The sequence below is a fragment of the Ambystoma mexicanum genome, chromosome 5q (genome assembly GCF_040938575.1).
Source record: "Ambystoma mexicanum isolate Mex_15411 chromosome 5q, UKY_AmexF1_1, whole genome shotgun sequence".
NCBI classification, from domain to species: Eukaryota; Metazoa; Chordata; class Amphibia; order Caudata; family Ambystomatidae; genus Ambystoma; species Ambystoma mexicanum.
This window is the reverse complement of record NC_090933.1, coordinates 708,482,842-708,495,857: the sequence shown is the minus strand read 5'-3', so window position 1 is coordinate 708,495,857 and position 13,016 is coordinate 708,482,842. Positions and strand designations below refer to the sequence as shown.

The following is a 13,016-nucleotide window of genomic DNA, read 5'->3' as shown; positions in this document are numbered from 1 at the left end:
GAAGAGAGGAGGGAGACAAAAACATTATGATGGCAGCGATTTTGGAGTCATTAAAATGGCTTAGAACGTCACAAGGGAAAGACACCCCCCCCCACACGATATTCCACAAGTGCAGGCACTCAGACATCGACCCGACGGGCTCCTCCTCACCGGGAGCCGTTTGTGTCCCTAAACCCGATGATCTCTCAGAGTTCGCCCCAGACTTGTTCCCGGATGGTGAGAACCCAGATGGGTGAGGTGGATGTGGTGGAGTCCCGAGAACTGCTCATCGAGCATGGAACCCCTCCATTAGATGGCATTGTTCCCCTTAGACAGGAACAAGGTCCGGGAAGTCAACCCTCTTTACTAACCTTGGCTACCCAATTCCCTGGGACTCGTGCAGCCGAGTCTTCTGGTATACCAATGAAGAACCAGTCAAGTGGGAAAGTATTTTCAATCTTTAAGAATTCTAAGAGTAAGCAACTGTCACATGAGGGGCCAGAGGACAACAACAAAGAAAAAAGAAAAGCCAAAATCCCCCAAAGACTAATAAATCAAAATCAAATTTATCTCGAGCCTTTCTGCGATATTTGAGCACCCCGTCAAGAGACATTATTGCCCCTCCGCATTTCAACACGAGGAAGAAAGAGGTTGACCCATAATCAAGAGATAAGACCCCCCTCAATTTGAGGCAGCAGGACCCTCCAACCGCAGGGGTGCGGTGTTTGACCAATCCATTGAAAGTGCAGATACAGGAATGCTGGCTTTGCTGGACCTCACAACATATTCAGATGAAGAGCCTCAGGCCAACGCGGAAAGAGGAGTCTGCGAGGCATCACTGAAGGGGGAAATGATGCTATTGAGTCCCATGTAGGGGGAAACAAAAAAGAGGTTTGTCATCCAAGAAACATCAAAAGACGTCTTGCGAGTCAATTCTAGGAACAAAAGCCCCGGTCTTTTTCAAACTTTGGAAGAAAAGAGTCAAGCTCTGTTGGAGAAAGTACATCCTTCCACAAGTGACATCTATGATCACCTGATATACAGACACCCCTAGAGGTAAAGGAAACATCTAAAGCCATTCACACAGATGCAAGGCGATTAACTGTAGTAATGGAGAGACTGCTGTCTGCTAGGTATCGCCTAATTCTAAATCGAGCCAATATACTAAAACTCTTGCATTGTTCTCCAAAACTGCGGGATATCATTTCAAATGATATCAAAATAGTACAACTCGTTAACGAAGCCCGCTTGGATTGGGTTATACTGCACCTCGAGGTTGGTGAAAACAGCCTAATTGGATGCGACCCCCGATCTTCTTCCTTTGGGCTTTGAGTTAAGTGAGGAATCTAAGACTCAGCATAAGAAAACTGGTGAGGAAGCACCCCAATCTATAAAGAAGTCTAGGAGTTGGGGGCATATGATGGAGAAACAAAACAAGAGGGGATTCGGGACTCCCCGCCCCCTTAGAATACAGGTTTTAAAGGGAGGAGTCCTGGGAAATAAGGCAAGACAGGATAAAAGTGACTTTCAAGGTGGCTGATGGGCATTGGAGAAAAGTCACAGAGATTGATAACAGCAAACCCTTAAAGTAAGCAACAAGACTGGTCATGGCTGGCAGCATTTATTTATTTATTATTTTTTATTATTCATGGGTTTATATTGCGCCAAAGCCCACAGGCATCAGGGTGCACCATAAAGACAAAATATATTTAAAACAAGACAAAAGATCTGCCTAGCTATAAGGACGGGTTGGGGTTGGTTGGATCAGTGACTTTCACTTAAAAAGGTGCGTTTTCTAAAGGTTGTGTGGTTTAATTTGAGCCTTAGTTCGATTGGTAGGCTATTCCATTTTTGGGCTGTTTTCACAGGGCAAGCCCTGCCCAGGCCGTTTAATCGTTTAAAGATCGGACATGTGATCTGTGCCTGAGCCTCTGATCTTAAACATCTTGTTGGTACATATTGTGTGATCCTTTCTTTAAGGTATGCCTGGGTGTGCCTGAACAAGCATTTGTGTACTAATGTCATGCTTTTAAAGTGTATCTATCCTCGACAGTTAGCCAATGCAGAGTTATTCTGTCTACGGTGATGTGCTCTCTCCTCATTTTTCTCTATATTAGTCTGACCTCATTGATTTGGATAATCTGACATTTGGTTAAACAATCCTTGGTTGCACCTAGCAGCAGTGCATTGCTGTAATCTAGCCAAGATAGAATTTTGGCTCTGGCAATGGTTGCACAGTTCTCCTCACTCAGGTAGGGTTGGATGGATTTAAGGAGGCGGAGGTAGTACTGGCAGTTTTTATTTAAATAAGTGACCTGTGCTTCAGCACCCATGGAGGCTTCTAAGAATAATCCCAGGGTTTTCACCTTCTCGCTCATGGTGATAGAGGAGTCTTTCATGGTAAAGGACTTAACTCTGGGCTAAGCTTTGCTCCAGCTTGGAGGGAGCCGAAGATCATCATCTCCGTTTTGCTTCCATTTAAACACATCCAATTCCTCTCCATCCAGGCTTCAATGGTGTTGTATATGGCCGCTACCCTGGTACTGTCATTGGTGTGACAACCACTTAATTCCACCACCAACTGGGTGTCATCTGCATAGTTTGTTAAATAAGCTCCGATGTTATCGAGCACTATGTAGAGACACCTCAGGTAGAGGGTGAACAAAAGCGGAGATAGACTAGCACCTTGCGGAATGCTACAGTTAATGGGCATTTCGCTTGAGAATTGTTCCCCCCAATAGATCTTAGACTTCCTACCAGATAGGAAGGAAACTACCCATCTGGTGGCTTCTGGGGAGCACTTAGCCCCATTTTCCAGAACCCAATGGAGCTGTTTATTATCTAGAAGGTCGAAAGCTGCGCTCAGATTTAGTAGCACAATAGACCCATTTCGCCTTTGTCCGTGATGCTTAACATGTGGGTTTGTAAATCTAGCATTGCTGTCTCTGTGCTGTGCGCTGTTCTGAAGCCAAATTGTTGTTTATGCAAGATGTCCTTTGCTTCAACGAATGTTTGAAGCTGTGCAGTAGCCACCTTGTCCTTAACTTTAAGTAGAAAGTTACAATTAGTTATGGGAAGCAGGTTGGCTGGGTCCTTTTGGTCCAGGCCAGGGGTTTTCACCAGGGGTGTAATGGTGACTGTCTTGATTTCTTCTGGTATCATTCCATCTCTGAAAGAGGAGTTCACCATCCTGGTAAGCAGGGGCGTGAAGATCTCTTCGTTGTCCAGGATTATATTCTGGGGGAGAATATTTTCTGCACAGGAGGTTGGTTTCATGGATTCTAATAGCTTTAACATATCTTCTGTGCTAATGGATACAAATTCAAAGATTTCCTGATTTCTTAGTGACTTAATCGGGGTAGGTATGCTTAGCTGGTCTTGTGATATGGCCTGCAATGCTTGCATTGTTTCTCTGGCTTTCTTTATTTTATTTGTGAAAGCCTCTTGTACCTTTTTGCAGTCTTCCTGTAAAGGCGGAAATGGTGGAGTTAGAGTCTTAGGTTTCTCCATTGATTTCAAGATTTTGAACAACTTGCTGGTCGAATTAGAGGCCGATGAAATCTAGTCATTGAAAAAATGTTTTTGCTTCTGTGATTCATTTTTTATATTGCTTCTCAATACCCTTCCAATTGTCCTTGTTTGACTGAGAGCGTTTTTCAGGATATGTCCTCTCTTCTCCTCTTTTCAGCTCAACTAGCTCAGTGTTAAACCACTTTTGCTGGTTTTTATTTGCCTTAACCAGCTTGTTCCTAATGGGTGCCACCCGATCTACTAGTTCTTGAAAATGTGAGTTATGTTTAAGGATAATTTCCTCACATGTTTCGTCCTCTGAACTATCCTTCAGAATAATATTAAGACAGTGCTCTAATTGGTCTGTTGTTATTTTCTTATAATGTTCCTGTTCTGTATTTTATTATGTTTGGTGCTATTTTTCAGTTGGGAATCTTATGTGAGTAATGAGAAGGATACTTTGAAATGGTCTGTCCATGTACAAGGAGTGGTCTTTTCCATTCGGGCCTTGAGGTTACATGTGATTACCCAGTCTAGTTGGTTCCCATTTGGTGTCGTAGGTTCTGTATTAAGTACCCTGAACTCAATATTATTCACTGCATTTTCAAGGTCAATTGCCTCTTTGACCTTGGGGTTTCCCGTCCATCTACCAACGTAGCTGTGTTCGTACCTTTGAGATTATTAAGCTGCTGGGTGATTTCTTTGTTAAAATCCATCATTGGTGAGGGGGGGGGGGGTCTGTAGATCACTATTACATTAATGCAACTGTTGTTGGTCGGGGTGTGTTTAAGATGAAGTACTTCACACCCCTGGCAAGTTGTTGTGGAAGGGAACATATGGATTGAGTCCCTAACTATGACCGCAACACCTCCTCCAATCCCTGCCTCCCTGTTCTTATGGAAGATGGTGTAGTCCTCAGGAACTTTCTTCTCAATTGTCGGGCCACTAGGGTCTTGGAGCCAAGTTTCAGTTAGGCATAACATATCTAAGTCATCCTCTATGATTAGGTCATGGATGTATTGGGCATGCTTATTCATGGATCTGGTATTCAATAAACTTACTTTTAGCTCTTTGTTGTTGTTTACATTGGTGGTTGGACTTTCTTGTGTTTTCTGTGGGGATCTTGGTGTATTTTAAGAATGTTGAGCATCGGTGATGCTCAATAACATCAAAAGAAGGAGGACGGTACGCCATTGCGAATTGGATCTTGGAACACCAGATGCTTTGTCCACCTCTATAATACAGAAGATCTGTGTCTGGCATCTTATGATATTCTGCGCTTGCAAGAAACTTGGATTCAGGTTAAACCAATGTGCAAGGATTTAATGTTTTTTTAAATCCAGCTCCGAAGGGGGTGGTGGGTAGATGTTATTCTGGGTTGATGACAATAGTGAAAGTTGGTTTGGGGCTTACAATACTGGAAGAGAGAAATCCTAACCCATATGTACATATGTTGATTATGGAATGGTACAAGCCGCTATCCACTTCTGTAAAAACACTAGGCTAATATTCGGGACAAATCTTTTCTTAATTGTTTAACATCATTGATCGATGATTCCTACATTAAACAAAAAAATCCCCACATGATGATCTGTGGAGATCTAAATATTATGTATTTATATAAGTGGGGGATGGTAATCCTGTTGGCTGATTAAAAAAAAAGACCAGCTCTGTGGATTTGTGAATTGAGATAGCAATATTTTTCCATGCTTAACGGGCAACAAAGGTGGATATTCCGGGTAAGTTCACGTGGTGATGTGGAGAGCAGAAGAGCACACCTTGACTATTGGTTTGCGTCGAGAAATATGATTGATTCAATTGACACCCTGATAGTTACTCCAATGGAGTATTGTAACCATCAGCTCCTAACAGTGACATGGAAGACCGAACTTCCAACCCCGGCCGTTAGGTCCAGACTCCCGCTCCAACTCTCATATGGAGGGAATATGTTGAGAATTAGCCCCTCAGAGGTTAGACCCATTACCAAGAAGTGCCAAATGAAGGTGGTGGCGGTTAAGGAGGTTTTAGACTATTCAAGCCATTTCTAAAAGAAAAGGAGAGAATAAAGTCGGGTGGGTCTAAAGACGGAGTTCATAAGACTCCATGTATAAAACAAGGAGGTAATTGAGGCTAGAAAACAATATTGAGCCAATATGAGAAAATTAAACAGGCTCCATGATGAGGAGAGTGGGAGACTTCGGGAACAAAGAAGACAGCGGTACAAAAACTGGCTGATATCTCCTAAGGCTCTGGGAATACAACACAACACTGAGCATATGCTGAGAACTGTTTGTATTAAGAACACATGAAATGTGTGGGCCCTATTGAATAATAACACATCTTACCAATCAGCAGCCCTTCCTAATACTGTCCCAGAGAAGATCTGAATCGCCCATTTTCCAACTCTTTTTGCGCAACCATGGGAATGTTTCCCAGAATAGAGGGGAGTGCATAGAACGTGCATGTTTGGGTTTGAAAGGGACGACATCACAGCCCTAATTAAAAAACTGAGCTCTTCTGTGCCCCGGGCCCTGACGGCTTCACAAATGCAATTCTGAAGTAAAACCCAGAGGCATGGGCAGACTTTTGTTTGCTCTTCGTTAATGAGATCTCTGCAGCACTAAAAGTTCCACCATCATGGAAAACTGCATTAATAATCCCTGTGTATAAGAAAGGGGACAGGGATGGCCCCTGAAACTATCTACCTATTGCGCTGCTGGACATCTTTGGGAACATTTTTGCCACTCTACTATTAAGCCATCTGGGCTCATGGGCGAAAGAGTCCGGCCGTCTGTATCCCAGACATGCTGGTTTTGTAAAGGGACTGGGCACAAACCTCAACCTCTCCCTGCTGAACCTGCTGAAACTAGAGGCTATTAGATCAAAGACTAAAATATATATGGCTTTTATCGATTTAGAACAAGCATTCGACAGTGTTAGCATGGAGAGGTTGTGGCAAATGATGCAACTCAGGGGCTGCCCGGGGGATCTGGTCGAGGCAATCGAGGCTTTATATACTTCCACATCAATCCAGGTGACACTGTGTAAGGACAGGGTGTTCTCAGAGAAAATTAAAATCTTTAGGGGATTAAAGAAGGGTTGTCCTCTGGCCCCTGCTCTGTTTAGCATGTATTTGTCGGATATGGGTGAGAGCCAACAAAATGCTAAAGCCTCCCCCCCAAAAATCCAGGGTATGTCACTCCTGTGGGTCCTATATGCCGATGATCTGGTTATGATGGATCAGACGGCAATAGGATTGCAACCAAGATTAAATCTGCTTGAGACTTATATGGAGGAGAAAGGCCTTAGAGTAAATGTAAAGAAAACAAAAAATATGATGTTGACAAGTGCCCAGGGCAGTAAAAAACAAAAAAAATGATATGGTATATGGATATGAAGAAACTGGACAGAGTGTATCTTTCACCTACCTTGAGGTCTGCATTAATGATAACATCAATGAAATTGGCTGGAAGTTAGTTCTGATATCTAAAGCTAAAGGCCTTGCTTCCTTAGCACGAGTGTTGAAGGGGAGATATGGGAAGTTCACAATGTGCCCAATTTTTTGACCTTTTATAAGCAGAAGGTGACTCCTATTCTAACATATGGCGCAGAAGCGGCCTTGAAACTTTCATGGCAGTTCTGGGATCTCCTGGAAGGTCTTTTCTGGAAAAAATGTACTTCATCTTCCCAAGAGTGTTCCTATAGCCTCAATCTGATACGAATTCGGTTTGCAATCCCTCTAGTCTATTTTTCTTTGGAAATCCCTAGCATTGTATCCATGTACATTTTTAATGCAAGATAACCTTCCTCCTTTTGAGATTTTGAGAACTAGACAAACGTTGCAAAGCAAATAGCTTCTGAATAAATGGAAAGCGAGATGCCAAAGTTGGTTACTATCTTTTGACTTAACGGAGGAGATATTAATTACTAATCCGGAAAAGGTCAAAAATAAGATTCTAAGACATGACTGGATTAATTCTCAAAATAAACAGAGTACTTATAAACTATCCCAGAACTTGACCTATGAAAGTAGATCCATTGGCCAAATTCCCATGTATCTGTCCAAATTCCCCTGTGGGGTTCTGCGAGATTAATTTCTGTGCCTATGCTTAAATATATTACCAACTAGAGAGGTGTTAAGCTCTTGTGTGTCAAATTCCCAGAAGCGAGACATACTGCAGATTCTGCACTGGGCAAGGTTTGATAGAGTCAAGGAAACTATATACTATAGGAATGTACAGCTTTAACATTGAGGCAAACAACATTTCTGGATGGCATTAGTATTAACATGAAAATGGTGACAACAGGATTGGTGGAATATGTTTTTAAGTGGGGAACATTTATGTATGATTTTTGCTCTAATGACATTTTTAAATCAAGTTCTTTTTAACAATGAGTTTTGAAATGAGGTGGACTCATGTTGAGAAATGTATATAATTCTTGGATACTTTTAATTTTGAGATAAGAGATGAATTGGAAGTAAAATGTATATTATGAAAAGTTTGTAATAAACTAAACATAAAAAATAAATTTAAACTTTGATGCCCAGTGCTTGAACTTGCTAATGCAGCCCAGATTGAAGCCATCAGAACTGGGCTCGTGTTTTATATTCACCTTGTGGAACATTAAACACATTGCCTGTGCACTGAAGATTACGTCAGATAAAGGTAATGAAGCCTAGCTTCTGAACCTCTTTTCTACTATTTCTAGGTAGGGGAAGGAAGGCATCATTATGGAAAACGATGTACTCTTATTTTGCAAATCTTTCTATGACGATATAGGCTGGACCCTGGAAGCTTCCTATGATTATGGTGCTGCTAGAAAAAGAAATAAAGGATGAAGCCTTAACCTGAGAAAGAGCAAACAATATTGATTACCTGTTCAGTAAGAAAAGATATATCATGATTAGGCAAGACAAGATTTTCCCCAATTGGCTCCTTTTGATTACATCATCAAGTGTTATGTTAATGCTAAAGGTATTTGTACCACGCAGCGTCACCACTGGAGTGGTTCCCAGGCTCTCTGGCGGATCCGAAAAGGGAAGAGGGTAGGAAGGTTAGTGAGACTGAGCGGGAGAAAGGCAAGAGACCGTTGATGTGCTGTTGGCAGCCTCAGTTTGGTTTGCACCGTTCGCTGAGCTTAGGTGTGCTTTTTGGTTGATAACCGTTGTGTGCTGTTGCATGAGGCTATGTGTAGCATATTTTGTTGTTGCAGCATGGTGAAGTGTACACGGTTTGTTGTGCATTAGAGGTATGGTTGAGTTTAGTTAGAGTTTGAGATGTGTATGCAGAGGAATGAGATTTAGTGGGGTTGGTTAATGGCATCGCTTTTTAGAAGTGACACATGCTAATCTTCACAATCCCGTCTAGATGTGATGCAAGATAATGTTTACCATCCTGTCTAGGTGTGGTGCAATCTGACATTCACAAATCTCTCTAGATGTGACGCAAGCTAATCTTCACAATTCTGTCTTGATGTGACAGAGGCTAATCTTCACAGTTCTGTCGAGTCGGGATGTAATGCTAAACTTCACAATTCTGTCTATATGTGACGTAATGCTAATCTTCACAATTCTGTCTAATTGTAACACTGGCTCATATATGCAATGTTATCAGTACTAGCTAGCACATAGTATAGTCTACTTGGTTGTGAGATATTGTTTAGTAATAGTTATCTTGATGTGGGACACGGCTGGGAAACACAGTTCACAACTCAGTGAGTCTATGTGGGGCGACAGTTGCAGAATGGAAGTGGGTACATGCAAGTTACCTTCTATTTGGTGGTGGGGATAATGGGAGAGAGGTGGGCCTGTTTTGTGGTTGCAGAGATAGCCGTGCCCCTGTTATGTTAAGTTATGTTATGTTTATTTAGACTGCACAGTGATAGCCCCAAGGGTAGTCTCCAGGCACTCACGTGGCTCTGCAAGAAAGGGGACTTAGTTGGTTAGTGAGGGAAAATGATAGGATAGGTCCAGAACCAGGAGAAACTGGCGTCTGTGTGTTGGCTTGTAGATGGTAGTTTTCATGCACTGGCTTGTTGTATCCATAGGGGTAAGGTCCAATGCTTCGGGTGTTTTCTGTGGCTGTTTGTTATGTTGGGGTGTGTATGTGTGTTTTATGGCTAGATTGGCAGGTGTTGTACGGTTGTGTGCACTGGCTAGTTGTGTCCGTATGGGTAAGGTCCAGTGTCCATGTTAATTTGTTGTAAGTGTGTGTTGCTTGTGTTGGATTTGTGTTAGGGTATAGATTTGCTAGACCAGTGGACATGTATAGTGTTTGGGTGGTGTGTTTGAGGCGGTAGAAGCGGGTAGTTAGTGCTTTGGCTACTTGCTAAATTCTTCTATGTGGCTAACCTACACAGTCTTATCTGATATGACAAATGACTAATCTCCATAATTCTTCTAAGTGTGATGCATGGCTACACTTCACCTGGACAGAGTGTGAACTCCTAAATTGGAGGCACAACAGTAAGTGCAAAACACCTAGATTTAAGGTATCTGGATAGACGGGGAAAGCCTAAGTATGGGACACAACAGTAAATAACACCACTGAACGGTTGGTACAAATCAGTGAAAGGGGTACTCTTTACTAGCTGGCTAATTTTGGTATGATATCTTGTGTAGGTAATAAAAGAGGCAGGGCTTTTTGGAATACAGTGATTGCTGTACTTCCCACCCAGACACACTTATCTTGTCTGTCGCTGCTGGTTGACGGCTGGCTACTGGCTTCTTAGGCGAACACGGGCAAACATGATCTGGATCTGCTTCTTTGGAAGCTGCCCTTTGCCTTGTGGCCCTTAGCCAAACAGGCTGCACGGACGGTGGGCTGCCCTAGGGGGTGTGGTTAAGAGCCAACCTCCTGAAGGGCAACAGCCAATCACGTACAGGGCAGGAGCAGGGAGGCGGGCAGGGGAGAGATCACACAGGTGTGGCAGATAAATGGAAAAATGTAGGAAGGAAAGTGGAAATGGCTGGCAGGAACAGAGGCAGAGAGACACCTGACTGCTCCAACCAATTGCAAGGGGCAGGGCGGGGACAGGAAGAGCCAGAAAAAAATGACTACACCCCAGGGACTGCACCCTTTAGAGGCAGGCCAGCACAGAAAATGGGGTGGGAGACCACAGAAAGCACAAGATAAACCCACAAGAATAGCACAAACTAGTCAAAAAACGACTGAAAAAACACACAAACCCCTACACATGAGCACATGAAACAGACCAAAAATTGAGTAAAATCAATGTACAACTACTCACTGAGCATCTACCAGCCCATAAAACTGCTCCTCAAGTGGTTTCCTTAGAGGATCCTTATGGTGCTGCTAGAAAAAGAAATTAAGGGTGAAGCCTTAACCTGAGACAGAGCAAGCAATATTGATTACCTGTTCAGTAAGAAAAGATATCATTGATTATGCAAGACAAGGTTTTCCCCACTTGGCACCTTTTGATTAAGTCATCATGTGTTTTGATCAAACCTTGAGACATTTTATTATGCGCTTAAGATTTAATGCACTACCGACGAAGATGCTAATTGGTGCTTGGAAAAACCCCACCAATTGAATCCAGAGGATACCGCATTTGTCATACTAGCATGGAATCTATATGCAATTTATTGACCTAATGCAAGTATTTAATAACATTTTATAGGGAGGCTTACACCAGATCTGTTCATGACTTGAGCAGTATACACCAAGATCAATTTTGGTCCTACCTTTACTCTGGTAATTCGTTATTCTTATCTGCTACTGCTTTTCATGTATGGAAGAAAATTGTGATTTCAACCATAACAATACAAGTCAAATCTATCCTGATATGGACTTAATATGAAATATCTTGAAGGTGAGCAAAGAAATAAACTTAATCCAATGCCGATATCAATCATTCAACACTTTGGTATTGGAATATTGCTAGCGCAATAGTTTACGAATTTATGATATGTTATATAATCAAGGATGTAACTTAATTCTAGATTATCATTAATAGAATATTTGATTACTTATTGACACCTTGTGGATATAATGCTAATACTTATATTAATCTTGTTAAATGCACTTTTTTCACTAACGGTCATATGTTTTTTGATATAGTTTAAAAGGTTTGATTTTTACCAAAAACACTTATAAATAATTTTAAAAAAGATATTCCATAATCAGTTGTCCTGGCTTACATAAGTCTAGTGATTGTTAGATCACGATACGCTGTCTCTTACTGTGGCAGCATACTCTTGGATTGATGAAGAAGAGCCACTGGTTTCCTTAGGAAATCAGATCTGCTTTTTGGGCTGGACTGGTTGGAAGGAGTGAATGTTTGTTTGGCTGCAGCCTTGAAGCTACTTGTTCTACCAATGATCTCTTGTCATTCCACACTTCACTTCTTAGAGCTGAAAACATTAGGAAGGCTAGTTGTCTGAAGGGGGTGCAGGCTCTGAAAGAAATAGGCTAGTTATAGCACACATACAGCAGAGTCATAGAAAAATAGCATTGCCAGTTTTCACACACAAATTAATCTTAGAAAATGTGTTTGTGATTTTCAATAATCATTCTGGAAAATAGAAAGAAAATGGACAATCGGCAACACACTCAACTCTAAAGCATAAACATCCCTTATAGGTACACTCAAAAGTGGACTCACACCAAAGCTCAAAAGGATTGACACATGGAAATAGAAAATGACTATTGCAAACAACTTTCCTCTATGATAACATTAGTGCTTGTAATAAAAGCCCTCAAGCCAAAAATTGAATTTGTGTGCCAGGGGCTCACCAGTCATGAGTTTTAGTAATATAAAAGGCACAGTAAGTTTCTAATTATAACAACAATTTCCATGAACTGAACAGAAATGGGCAAAACATATTGATCAACTTTGTTCTTTTAATGATATTTGCTCTATCAGACGGATTGGCTCTTCAGAAAAGTCTTTGTCACCTCCTGACAATTATTTATAAATCTAATATGATTTTTGTTTATTTTAGACGGATCCTGATTGACACCGGAGAGCCATCTGTGCCAGAATACATCAGCTCCTTAAAAGAGGCGTTGGTACAGTTTAACACCTCAATTCAGGAAATCCTTGTGACACATTGGCACATTGATCACACTGGTGGTATATCCGATATTTGCAAGAACATCAGAAATGGTAAGTATAGAAGTATTATTTTGATTCCTTAGACTTCTATACAGTGAGAAAGTAACACTTTGCATTATAGGACTATTGCAAGGTGAAGGAGATTGTTTTTTTTATTCGCTTGCTCTACCAGAATCTTTGTTCATGGGTTGAAGTTTGCTTATTGTTCGCCCATCTTCTTCATTTCAGATTCAACCAGATTTTTCAGACTGTTGCAAATTTAGTGCATTTAAAAAAAAAAAATCAGAGTCTGAAACATGAACTTGTATTGTTCGAATATTATGTACTTCTTCGAAAACAATTCAGTTTCTTGAAGAAATATGCATATCATTTTGAAATGTAATTTTCTCAAAAATGCAAAATAATATGCAACATAATTAAGTCCTATGTAATGTTACGCTATCCAATAT

General features: G+C 41.3%; 1 protein-coding gene across 1 annotated transcript in view; it reads left to right on the top strand.

The window, feature by feature from the left end:
* The window catches only part of LACTB2 (lactamase beta 2), a 504,565-nt gene that overhangs the window by 81,521 nt on the left and 410,028 nt on the right, over window positions 1-13,016 (top strand). Inside the window, exon 2 of the mRNA XM_069621184.1 lies at window positions 12,455-12,618. Within this exon, the coding sequence (XP_069477285.1) occupies window positions 12,455-12,618 (164 nt within the window). The remainder of the gene's footprint in view (window positions 1-12,454; window positions 12,619-13,016) is intronic.